Here is a 13,197-nt window from a genome sequence, read left to right on the forward strand (position 1 = left end):
CATTCGCCACCACCACAATAGTCTAATTAAGAAGTTTCAATTAAATCATAATAAATAAATATATAATTAAAATATTAAAATTATATTTTTGATCGTTATTTTTATTTTATTTATGCAGGTACTATCACATGTTATATATATCTTCCAAAGATTCAATATTTTATTTTTATAACTATATAAATTTAATATAAAATTTTAATTTTAAAAATTAGAATACTAAAAGGTCTAACTACTTGAGGTTAAGGTTAATATGAAATTAACCCATCTCCACTCATCCAATCCTCTTATCCGCACAGTCCATCAGTGTACAGCCCATCTACGTGATCAAGATCTTCAACGTCATCAAGAAGCTCTTGCGGCGGTGCCGATCTGGCTCTTCCGGTGCGGCCGACGGCCGCTTCAGTCGGGAGCGAGGGCAAGCGCGAAGACGCTATCGAAGAGGGAGTAGGCGACCGCGTCATGGAAGAAGGCTTAAGGCGGGGAGGGGAGGGGAGGGCCGGAGAGGAGGACGCCGTCGAGGCGGCGTAGAGCCTTTCGCCATAGGAGGACGATGAGACCGGTTCCCGTCGCTGATCGAAATGCTTCGCGACAGCAAACAGAACCGGAAATTAGAAATAAAAATAATAAACATAAAAAAAATGTCGTAAAAATGGTATAATGGAGATTCGAAGGGAGGGAGGATCCATGGATTTAATGGCCCATATATTTATGGATAGGCCTATTGACTTAGAGGCTTCATATTATACATATATATATCATCATCAGCTTTATTCTGACGGTGACAACATCCTAATCCATTTATTAAGATGAGCCATCCAGCTCTGCATGTACGCTGAAGTCACCCTCCCTCTCAATCACGAACCAGCACAGCCCACTCAAATATGACGACACGCAGCACTACTTTCGCTTTCCATCCACGTCATCTCACACTCAATCCCTCTCTCTCTTTATCCATTAATAATTGAAGTTTAGAAAATGTTGATATTGATGATCCTTAATCACCAAGAACAACACTAGTTAGCATCGGCTGCGAGCTCAAATAGCCTTGTCTCAGACAATTCCGATAGATTAACTTCAAGGTAATTAGCACGCATTTTGAAGACAAGTAGTAGCAGATTCACATATATTACGTCCCTCCCACCTGCGATAATCCTTTTTACACACCCAAAAAAAGGTAAAAGGAGAGAGAAATCCAAAAGCCCATTCGTGGGGTTTCTGAACGAGGCGGAACGACGAGGGACGGGAGGGGATGGGAGCGAAGAGTCTAGATCTGATCGGGGGAAGCAAGACGGGAAGCGATGGCGGAGCGGTACATGGCGTCGTGCCAGCTCTCCGTCGCCCTCATCTCCCGCCTCAGCACCCTCGCCTTCTCCGCCGTCAGCCTCGATCTGCCCGCTGCCGCGGCCGCGGACTCTCCCTCTGCCGTCGCATCCGGCTCCTCCGAGACGGGGACCTCCCGCGGGGCCGTGCGAGACGGCGGCGCCCACCAGCGCCGCTTCGCGTCACCGGGCGGCGAGGGCACCGCCGCGACCCTCGCGGTGGCGGCGATCGTCCGGGGGAGCTGGATCTTCACCGGCAGGAGCGTCGGCGGAGACGGAAAGGTGGTGGCCATGGGATGAGGGATCCGGAAGGAGAAGAGGGATCGCCGAAAAGACGGGGAAGGCGCTTCGGTTCTTTAAATTTAGGGCGACGACAACGTTTAATTTTGGGACATACCCACCGGCCTCGTTTCGATCGGTCATTCGATGCATCGTCCTCGGGCCCACTAAATCGAGCGACCTCATTCAACGTCTTGGGCTACTTCAAAGGATGGGTAAACGAAGTAGCTGGAGGAACGGTGGGTCCATGACGGGACACGTTTGATACTTCACATCCTAATCGTTGATCCCACCAATTTCATTTGGAACCGTCCATCTCATCCCTCGTTTGCTTCGGTGGACGCGGCTCAGACGATGTTGACTCAACTAAACAGGCTGCCTACATGCTAAACATGGGGGGCTTTGGAGTTTGGACCCCATGTCATTAGATCAAACTTCACTAGCAAACAGGAGTGGAACTGCATCCATTCATTTTGCATGCTCAAATGCTAGATAAGAACTCTTTGACTCGCGTACAACTGTAGCACCAAAGTTAGACTTGCCATTCTCCAAACTTGAAGAAGTGCGTCGATTAGCAACTAACGGTTAGGGATTTCCCAGAAGCGACAAAGTCAACGAAGGAGAAGTCTGAAGAAATCTGTGCCGTGAATATTTGATCTTGGACTGTTGACTTGGAACAAAACTGGATGCATCATTCTATGTATGACCTGTTCAATGGTCTGTGTCACAACCTTATGAAGTAGTAAGATTAATAGGATGTAGTCAGTATCGAGGAGCAAGTCGTGCAGGGAAAAAAGGGTGTCAGACCGCGTCGTAGACGAGTACGGCAAACTTTTTTTGAATCTGTCGAGCAAATCATATGCTGCGTTAGATCCAGAAATGTAGACTAACAAAGAGTACTGAAGAGTTTGACGATACGGAAGCAAGGTTCTCTATATGAGTTCGAAGTGCCTTGAGCTGGCAAATGAAATTGTCCTTAGTGTAGCCTAGCTTTTGCTCTGCTCCTCATCTTCTTAGGATTCCAAGGGCTTCATCTTCTTAAGGGCTAGATGCTTCAGAGTTGCCTTTGCTGCTTCTCACTTGGCGAACAGGAGGCCTCACGAAGGTACTGCGCCTGTTATATATTTCTATTATTACTATACTTTGTGGCGAGATTTTTCTGATTCCAACTGGTTCTTTTCAGATCGAGTGAGAGCCATGGCCATCCTTGGCGAACCTATAGGTTGAGGGAGCTGATCCATGCCACGGAGAACTTTCACCAAGGGAACAAGCTCGGAGAAGGCGGCTTTGGTGCTGTCTACTGGGGTAGAACTAGCAAAGGAGTAGAGGTAAGTGGCTTGCCATCCTTCCACAATTTGTCATGGCTTAGAAACCAGTTTTTGCTTACTTCCGATGCGGAATAAGTCATGTAGATTGCCGTGAAGCGGCTCAAAGCCATGACAGCCAAGGCGGAGATGGAATTCGCCATCGAAGTCGAGATTCTTGCAAGGGTGAGGCACGAGAATCTTTTGAGCCTTAGAGGATTCTCTGCAGGCAGAAAGGAGAGGCTGATCGTCTACGACTACATGCCAAACAACAGCCTCCACTGCCATCTCCATGGCCGTCGTTCTGCCGAAGTGCTGCTTGATTGGCGGACGAGGATGCGGATCGCCATCGGAGCCGCCGAAGGACTAGCGTAAGCCGGATCTGAGATATGATCTGATTCGTCTTCTTACGATGAGTGTGAGCATGTCCTGATATGCTTTCTCTCAGGTACTTGCACCACGAGGCAAGCCCTCATATCATACACAGGGACATCAAGGCCAGCAACGTGCTCCTCGACGCAGACTTCTGCCCCAAGGTGGCCGATTTCGGGTTCGCGAAGCTGATACCGGAGGGAGTGAGCCACATGACGACGAGGGTGAAGGGAACCCTAGGCTACCTTGCACCGGAGTACGCCATGCTTGGGAAGGTCTCCGAGAGCTGCGACGTGTACAGCTTCGGCATCCTATTGCTCGAGATCGTGAGCGCGAGGAAGCCCATCGAGAAGCTGTCCGGCGGCGTCATGCGCGACATCGTGCAGTGGGCATCGCCCCTGGCGGCGAACGGTGCATGGGACCGCATTGCAGACCCTCGGCTCGGCGGAAGGTTCAAGCAAGACGAGCTACAGGATGCGGTGGTTATCGCCTTGCGGTGCGCCGATATCAACCCCGAGAACCGACCGACGATGAAGGAAGTGGTGGCGCTTCTGAAAGGTCGGTGATGATGGAGATAGGCATGGGAAATGCTCGAGAGGAAAACCTCGAGAATGGGGTAATGGATGAGCTCCTCTTCCTGGTCCCTGCGTCTGTGGATTGCAGGACACTGATGATGATCGAGTTCGATACACAATTGAAATCATGTAACAAATACGATGATTGAAGGAAAAACTCTTCAATGATCGATATTGGCTGAGTCGATGTTAGAGGATTCAATGCAACACTTTTCTACATGCTTCTAATTAGTTCTTTCCAAACCCTAAGTCTTTGGAAAACCCATCTGAAGTAGTCAACGCTTCCACTCTCCAGAAAACCTATGGACCGAGAAAGCTTCCGCCAGCCAAAATCAGACTGTTCGTTTAAAGTTCACAAAGTCTAAATTAGCTTCTGTAGATTTGCACTGAGTAAGCTGACATAGATGATTCGAGCTTTATGGTGCAAAGTAGATACGGGGATTCAAGACTGGTCTTCCATATGTATCACAGAATCCGCTCGGAACTCCCAAGTCATTGCATATGTTGCCTAATATCTTTTCTCCGCTCGTGATGGCTTTGACCAAACATCCAGCGTTTAGAAACAGTGCCACTAGTATCAGCTTCAAAAGTCTCTACAAGTTCCAAGACAAATAGTCCCCTCTCACCTTCAATGTGAACCCTCATCCTGACAGTCAATATTTTCCATGTGACATCTTCCAATCAAACCTCGACTTTTCAGTATGAAGTTCAGATTGGGGTTGTTTGAATTCCACAAGATATCTGTTAGCTAGACTTGTTTTCCACCATGTTTTCCACCTGCATATATCCACAGTGAGAGAGAGAGAGAGAGAGAGAGAGAGAGAGAGAGAGAGAGAGAGAGAATCTCCTGCCTCTTGAGCTTCATTGAGTTTTATATTTATATATATCATGTCATTATTTGGAACCAATTCAAGCTGGGCTTGATCCAAGTCTTAGTTGTTGCAATGGACTGGATGACACACTTAGATTGTCTTGCATGGTGCATGGACTCGATGGTTCAGAATGGATCAGGATGAATGACACAGTAACCTGAAGCTTCTCTCACATTACACCTATGACTCAAATGCTGATCTCTAGGTTGCAATCTAATTTGAATATATACTTTAAAACTAATCTTGATCATTTTGGCTTCTAAATTGATGGAAATGAACACCGGCGAAACTAATTGGTTTTTTGTCTTATGAGCCTAAACTAACCAGGTCTAAATTATCTAATAATGCAATCCAAGCTAGGAAAATTGGAAACCTGATTTGAGAAACTCTCTTTCTTTTTATTGTTTTCTTAAATTACTGATGAAGGTGTCCCCTAAAAAAGGTTGACAGGACAAATACATATGAACTGAATGACAGAACAGCAACCAACAAATCCCACCAATGTAGCTCTTGACAAGATCCAACATCCAAGTTGCCAAGGAATGTAGAGGATGTGAGGAAGAGGAAAAGATGCTAAGCCACTTTGGCCATGTAGTAGAAACCTAATCATGTGCTTGTGCTTGTAGGTTCCTTAGGGTGCTGCCATTTCCTATTTACTTTTAAGAAGGTAGGTAAATTTGAAATGACTCCTAATCTAAGCTTCAGAATCTTTAGGTCTGAAAGTGGGTGTGCCATGGCCTCAAATAATTCGGACAATACTAAGGAAAGAAGGAATCATAAAGCATAGTGGCCATCACTTCCTTTATAAAGAGTCACATGCCTTCTTGTTCAATGTTCATTGTGGCCTCCCAATTGTTTAGGCCCTTCCTACATGTACTCTTCCAACCTAGGCAATACTTTGTCCTTTGGACCTCCATCCTCTCTTGCATTTGATGCTAGTGATGCTTAGTCCATCATCTTATTCGACAAGAACTTTTTCTTTCATTGTTTCTTAGCATCGCAATTACTATTGTAAGCGACGTAAGATTCAACTAGTCTTCATCACAGGGATCAATTATAAATGTTCAGCTCTTAAGTTTAGAATCTTGCTCGGAGCGATGCAGTGATTTCAACATGCACCAAGTCCATGGGAGTATTTATGTCATGCTGGGTTAGAAGGAGACAAGGCGGATCCAGTGGAGACAAGGAAGATCTGATGAGTGCCCAACAAGATTAGAGAATATAATCCATGGATGAATATAATTATGGCGACTACTGTCACGTAGAAAGGAGAAAGTATACTTACTACATGTGATGGTGGGGGTCCAAATGCCATCTATCTATCTATCTATCTATCTATCTATTATGCTACGTATTGCGGTCTTTTATATATCGAGACTATTATATTGCATTGTTGTCTTGTTAATGGCATGGGAAAGGTGCATGCACACCCCCTCTACTCCACAAGGGAAGGAATCCATGACAATTATCTCATATATATATTGTTGTTATTTGTGAATTACGAGAGACATCGACGCAATTAAGAGAGAGAGAGAGAGAGAGAGAGAGAGGTTGGAAAATACTCTGAAGTCGCATATTTTGTAATTATTGCGTTGACTATATATCAAAATCATATCTTTCATGACGACACGGATCTAATTTGATACAGTCACTCCTACTGTAAACTATTGATAGCAAGCGAGAAAACAGGACAACAGCTGTTATTTTCAGGTAAAGTGGTTCGATACATCGAATAGCGATGCAGATTACAGCTATCTCCTGAACGGGTGACGCATGCTGTTGATAAGACATTTCGTGCATGATCGGGTACGGGTATCGGATGTCGGATCCTAGCCAAATCCGACCCGTTGGTTGTGTGAAAACTCGCGTCCAGGTTGCTGCACCACTTTGCCACCATGTAATGGGCTTCACATGCGACGTAGCCACGTATAATTAATGTTCGACAGCGAACTTTTCCTCCTCTTGAGCACCCTTCGTTACCACGCACGCCTTTCAAAGCCGCGGCTCTCCTGCTCACAGGTTCTTCCTGCTCATGATCCCAATATACTGTTCGTTAGATATAGGGATCTGCGTCCTCCGAATCCCCTCTTCTTCTCTATTCTTCTCCGGCCAACATGTGACACAGAGACGACAGAGAGAGAGAGAGAGAGAGACAGACAGAGAGAGAGAGAGAGAGAGAGAGAGGGAGAGAAAAGGTTGAAACAGGGGGGAGGAAGCACATGGCTCGAGGACGAGAGAGAGAGAGAGAGGGAGAGAGAAGACGAGTACACAATTATTGAGTAGCAACGTATCATTCGTAAGGTGGCTCCGCTTGGGTGTCGAGTACCGTTCTAAATGAACGATACAGTTCCGTCGTATCAGCATCGACGACGTGAGAACTGAGACATGATTAATGCGAGCCGATCTTCGTGATGATCGATACTCGACGGTAGAGGTAAGCGAACACAGTGGCTCTCGAGACACAGGGTGTCTGCAAGCCAGAGGAGGTGGTGGTGAGAGCAACAAGTCGTCCATGGAAGAGTGAGTGTAGTCTGGTAGGGGCAAGGTGGCATTCATAATCCAGGAACGAAGTAGCTCGTCCCTCCATGCACAGCTGTCACAGGACCATTCATTCCTCAGCCGACTTGTCTTCTTCAAGCCATACGCTGTCCTTGAAGTTGCTGACAAATCTCCACATGCCTCCATGTCAGATTAACATATAACAGACGCTGCTCATCTCTTCCTTCATATCAACATCTTCTTCAAGGTTGATCGGCCCTTTAATGTAAATAACCTGTGGGGATCGAGCTAGAAATGGTCAGTAGCATGACTTCTCCTTGCCATGATATTTCATGATGAGATTTAAGCATGATGATGGTGTTATCCACCTGCTTTTCGTTTGGGATGAAGTCATCTTGCGGACGCAACGATCTGTGCCTTGTTCACTGGATTGAAGCTACTAAAACAAGTTGAAGCCTGCAGGAGATGCCTTCGTCCACCAACTACCATATCCAATCTGTCAACTGGGATTCGGCATGCATACATCGCTAGATTTGCAGATGCGTGGCTGGCCAAGTAACTGGAGACTCTGCTTCTCTTTCTCCTCCGTGAACAGGGTGGATAGGAGGAGGCAGGGCGGGACGACGGTAAAAGTGAGGACGAGCTGTCACGCAAGGGCAGCGGGGTTGAAGGTCAAAATGAAAAACAACGAGCCAACGTCGCGATCTCTGCCACGTGGCTCATTTAAGGCCGTCCATAGATAGAATGATGAGAATTCCTGTTTTTGTGTGCGTTGGTTACCCGTTGTTTTCTTCCCTTCTAAATAATGAGACGCGTGAGACTTTAGAGAGTTTCTAATGTTTAAGAGCAGTAATTATCACAAGCGGAGAGAGAGAGAGAGAGAGAGAGAGAGAGAGAGAGAGAAGGGTATGGGGATTGGGGAAAGTGGAGGAAGCTGGAAATAGAAGAGAAGGTGGCGAGCAGTAAATGAGGAATCGAGGAGGGCACAGCACAGCCGTCTCCATGGCGGCGTTGCAGCACCGGCTGCGATCCGTCCCCTTAAACTATTGTTTCATTTCGTAATTCAAGAAACGGAAGACTCGAAGAAGAGAAGCGAGAGAGAGAGAGAGAGAGAGAGAGAGAGAGAGAGAGAGAGAGAGAAGAAGAAGAAGAAGAAGAAGACGGCATCATCGACTGCTCCCCTTCCGGCTTCGGCTGCTACGTCTTTGCGCCTGCAGTGACCAAAAAGCAGCGGCCTAAGAAGAAGAAAGAGTGCAGCAGCGCTGCCAGTAACCATTCTTGCGCCTTTTTTCCTCCCTCCTATAATCACTGTCACGCTTCCCCCAAGATTGCAAGCAAGAGGAGATGAGATGTCATGGATCGGGTGTAACTAATCGAGTGGAGGAGTAGATATGGCGGAATTCCTTCTCGGAGGTGGCGGTGGCAGCCAGCAACATCGCGGAGATCAGCAAGGGGTGATCCCTCCTTCGGAGAGCTTCTTCCTTTACGGCGGTCGCGGAAGCAGGAGCGAGGACGTCGCTTACACCCGAGGCTTCGAGCTGTGGCAGCAGCACCAGATCCAGCGGGAGGACCAGTTGTATTCCTCCGCCGGCCTCCCTGATGATCTGCCGTCGCTTGCGGGGAGGCCGATGCGAGGAAGCCCGGGCGGTGGCAGCGGCGGGGTGAGTTGCCAGGACTGCGGCAACCAGGCCAAGAAGGATTGCGCACACCTGAGGTGCCGGACCTGCTGCAAGAGCCGCGGCTTCCAGTGCCCCACCCACGTCAAGAGCACCTGGGTCCCCGCCGCCAAGCGCCGCGAGCGCCAGCAGCAACTCGGCGGCTTGGTGCAGCACGACGACAGCCATCGCGGGGAGGGCCGAGCTGCGGGCGAGGTAAGCGGCGGCAGCGGTGGCGGTGGCGATACTTCCAAGAGGCCGAGGGAGATCATGGCCTTCGCCGGACTACCAACTGCCATGGCAACCACCACCACGTATGGTACTACATTTTCCTACCACTCCTACGCAGTCCCAAACGCTGTTGTTGTTATCTGCTCCACTGTTCGCAGAATCCTTTGCGTGATCCATTCTTTCTGCTGCACCCATCAAACACCACACGTTCGACGTTCTCTTTCCTTCTTCATAGAACTCGAGACGGAGGAATAAGCTATTTACTTGACTCAATATGACAGGAGGAAGTCTCGACTCCGACAGCTTACCCCCGGAAGTGAGCGCGGAGGCCGTGTTCCGGTGCGTGCGCGTGAGCCCCGTGGACGAAGCGGACGACGAGTACGCGTACCAAACCGCCGTGAGCATCGGCGGGCATGTGTTCAGGGGCATACTGTATGATCACGGCGCCGACACCGAGTACCCATCCCCGTCGTCATCTCGTTATCAGCTCAACCATGGCGAAGGCTCTTCCTCTCCTGCGGCCGTCGCTGCTGCTGTTATTACTGCCGGGCACCCGGTCATTACTGCCACGGCTGGAGCCACTGAACTGCTCGACCCATACGCGACCCCGCTGAGCGCCTTCATGGCGGGCACTCAATTCTTCCCCCACCAACACAGGCCGTAGCGGAACCCTACAAAAAAGATGAGACCTCTGCATGATCTTTAATGATTTCCTTGTTACTTAATGTGCCTCGTCTGGGATTAAGTGTCTTGTACCATGCGCAATCCTCCTCATCTATTGGCAATTGCGTAAACTTTCGAATAACTTCAAGTTCAATCGATTTAATAAAGCCAAATCCGTATGGACACTCTTTCAACTCCTTCCTCATCAGCTTCTTCTTTTGCTCTTTGACGTTTTGGGTGCTGTGTCTATAGTTTTCCCCAGAAAAAATGGCGGTTTTTATGGGATTTGCCTGATCCGCTCAAGTGTTCGACATGGACATGCGAGCAGCTGCTGCCGCTCTGCAGCAGACCATTGAATCAAGGAAGGTACAACTCGTTTTGAGTTCAATCCAGCAGCCATGCATGCAGTTCCAAGAAGCTTCAAGAAAGTAAGCTTTCCTTCACCTTCTTCTCACTTATGCATTGCTCTCATGACCTGTTTGCTCCATCTCTAAGGCCGGACTGATTCCAAACTTTTTGGAGAGAGAAGAGACATACGCCTGTGGCTCAAGTTAGTAGATGGTATTAATTATGTGCTTGTAGTACCTGTTTATGGGCCAGCGATGGAACTATTGGATTTCCCTTCCGAGGTCGCTGTTTCTTTCTGATTTCTCCCTCTTGGTTAGAATATTCTCTTTCAGGCTACTGTTGCAAAACATGCCGATGCTGTAATTGGTGTAGCTTTTCCCTTTCTTTTCTCCTCTCTACTCCTAAGCTAATCTCTTACATGCATGTTTATTACTCTCAATAATTTCCTATGTTCTTCCATCACGTCTATTTATGATTGTTTATAAGCCTTCCTTTAACTCCCATATTTGTTATACTAATTCTAAAGAGTAGCCCATAGAAGAAACCCCATCAGTAAATATGTGGCAAATTTACAGTAGTTCTGAAATTGACAGGATTGGGAGTTTAAGAATGAGTTAGGTTCCTTGATAATGTTAATTGTTCAATCATTTTCATTGATATCTCTCTCTAAAGAAATTAATCAGTCAAGTTCACATCTTATTCTACTTCATGTATCAAATTTCATGATGATGCCTTCAAAATTTGTTTCAAGTGACCAGCTTCCATACAGCATGTTTGATGATGCCATATTTTTTCTACACTCTTTTGAAAATTGAAATTTTTTTAATGCTTTTTTTTAGATTTTATAAAGCCAAGGAACCCTAAATCTCATTAAAGAAAAAGAGATTATAATTGGATTTTTTTTTCGTTAAAATCTTTCCTAAAATTCCATTAGAAGCATCATAGATCTATTTCAGAAGTAAAAGAACATGAATCCAACCTAAGACTAGTGAACTTATAACTTAAATACAAATGCAAATCTATTAGGAAATCTTATGACAACAAATTGCAAATTCATAGCAATCATCAGTACTAGTGTTTTCCCTACCAAGATCATTGTTCCATGATTGAAAAGGGTCTAGCAATCATTCATGAATTTGAGTGAGAAAATTCTGAAAATTGCATAAGATGCAAAATTAGGATCATAACAAGTAATTCAGTGATTAAGAGCTTTTGGGGTAAAAGCCTAATACATTGCACTTAGCATAAAATGGTTAGTAACATGGAATGCATATACTCATCCTAAATACATACACCTAATGTAGATTCATATGTTCTTTGTAGCTACCACAGACTAATCCCAGTTTAAATTGACAGTTCATCTTGCATACCTCCATATTGCATTGCATAATATTGGGTATTTGCTTCGGTTTTGTTGCTTGAAGATGACTATACTGTAATATAAAGAATGAATTCTCGACTTTGCTTTGCTCTTCTAACCATGTCAAAGATTCTTGTCACTGCTATTTGGAAGTCTCAAGTTTAAGTAAAGTATTTATTATTACTCCTCCGAGATTAATTGTAAAATAGTGTGTCATTATCTTTGTATTTACTTCTTGAATGGTTTTGCCTTGTGGTGGAGTGTTATGAAATTGACTTTATTTAGAGGTTAGTCTTTATATATATGGATTATGGCTTGTGAGATGTGAGAGAGTTTCAGAGGATGGTGATGACAAAACAAAACTAAGACTTTATGTGTCTCTTTATTTTCTCTCACATTTGTTATCATTTCTCTATGAATTATTAATGTTTATCATCTTTCAAATAATTTTCCAGATCCAGACCTAAAATCTCTTCAAGAGAGAGTGAAACCAACTGATAGATCATGGCCTCATTGACAAGCATGTTAATGTTTTTCCCTGATACAATGACATATGTGCATGTAGATTATGCACCTATATATACAACTGATCTCCTTATGATACATTTTCTTCTACTTTAGAACATGTTTGGAATCTGTGATGCTTGTTTTCGATAAAGGATGCAATTTTTGCTCTTAAAACATCATGATGAGGGGTTCAAAGTTTCTATTCCAAATTGCCTCTGAATTGTGGAGTCAGTAGATGCAAGAACCAGCGAAAAATGTTGTCATCTAAGCATTTGGTTGATCTCCGAAACCTCATATGTGGTGGACTCTGAAGACATGCAGCAAAACCCATGGACTGTTCAAAGAAATTGCAATACTACCTAGTTAAAGAAGTGCATGTTTCTTCAGTAGGATCTTAGAACTTGATGCTCTTAAAGCTGTGATCCTCTTCACCTTAATTATCGCTCATAATTCTTCAGTCTAATCTTGATGGTTTGGACATATTAACTGCAGTTTCTTCTGGTGAGTTGCAGGATCAAGGAAGACCTGCCTCTTTTCAGGATCTGCCAAGGCAGGATGAATTCTGTCAGTAGCTACTGTTAGAAGTATCCTTCTGCAGTTTTCTGCGCTCTAGTCTTTTTCTATTGTACTTCTGCCTGTACAGCTGAGTCTCTTTAGGAAAGGAATCATGCAGTAATTTAATGCTGATATCACAGACCAAATAACTGGAAGATGGAGAGAAAATGTTCTCACCACAGAAGTTGGTCCAAGTGAAGCGACAACACCTACGTCTGTATGGTGGGCGAACAGATGACACAAGGCTTGCTCTTGACGTCGATCGATGGGGACGCCGTGTGATGGCGGGCCATGCAATCGTCCTCCCTGCCGCTGTGCTGTGTCGATCAGACAACTTTTATTGTCCTTGGTTTTACTGGTCCGAAGGAGGAAGAAACATAAGCTGCTCCATGCATGCGTGCGCCTGAAGGCTCGGAGTCTGCAATTACATGTTCATCGATCAAAGCAGCTTCAATGGAAGCAGGCATTCCATCCTTTCCTCTTCTTCCTTTCCTAATTTTAAGCTTGAATTAAAGGAATAAATAATATATATATATATATATATATATATATATATATATATATATATTGATGGGCCTGAAAGCGCTCTTTAGGCCCAGTTATAAGCTGAAGAAATCGGGTGATATTTAGCCCATTCTTTTAGTGGGCCGAAAGCCTT

General features: G+C 45.4%; 2 protein-coding genes across 2 annotated transcripts; both read left to right on the forward strand.

Annotated features, from left to right (window-relative positions):
- The first annotated feature begins 2,501 nt into the window (after positions 1-2,501).
- On the forward strand, positions 2,502-4,165 carry LOC135643074 (PTI1-like tyrosine-protein kinase At3g15890). The gene is made up of 4 exons (XM_065159629.1): positions 2,502-2,703; positions 2,782-2,926; positions 3,011-3,273; positions 3,351-4,165. The coding sequence occupies exons 1-4, from the start codon at positions 2,648-2,650 to the stop codon at positions 3,838-3,840; spliced, it is 954 nt and encodes a 317-aa protein (XP_065015701.1). The 5' UTR covers positions 2,502-2,647; the 3' UTR covers positions 3,841-4,165.
- Positions 4,166-8,098: 3,933 nt separating this feature from the next.
- On the forward strand, positions 8,099-9,963 carry LOC103990524 (protein SHORT INTERNODES 1-like). Its single transcript, XM_009409698.3, has 2 exons — positions 8,099-9,194; positions 9,388-9,963. Exons 1-2 carry the CDS (start codon positions 8,612-8,614, stop codon positions 9,768-9,770), a joined length of 966 nt encoding a protein of 321 aa, XP_009407973.2. The 5' UTR covers positions 8,099-8,611; the 3' UTR covers positions 9,771-9,963.
- The last annotated feature ends 3,234 nt before the right edge of the window (positions 9,964-13,197 follow it).

Source organism: Musa acuminata, chromosome BXJ3-7 (genome assembly GCF_036884655.1).
Source record: "Musa acuminata AAA Group cultivar baxijiao chromosome BXJ3-7, Cavendish_Baxijiao_AAA, whole genome shotgun sequence".
Classification (NCBI taxonomy): domain Eukaryota; kingdom Viridiplantae; phylum Streptophyta; class Magnoliopsida; order Zingiberales; family Musaceae; genus Musa; species Musa acuminata.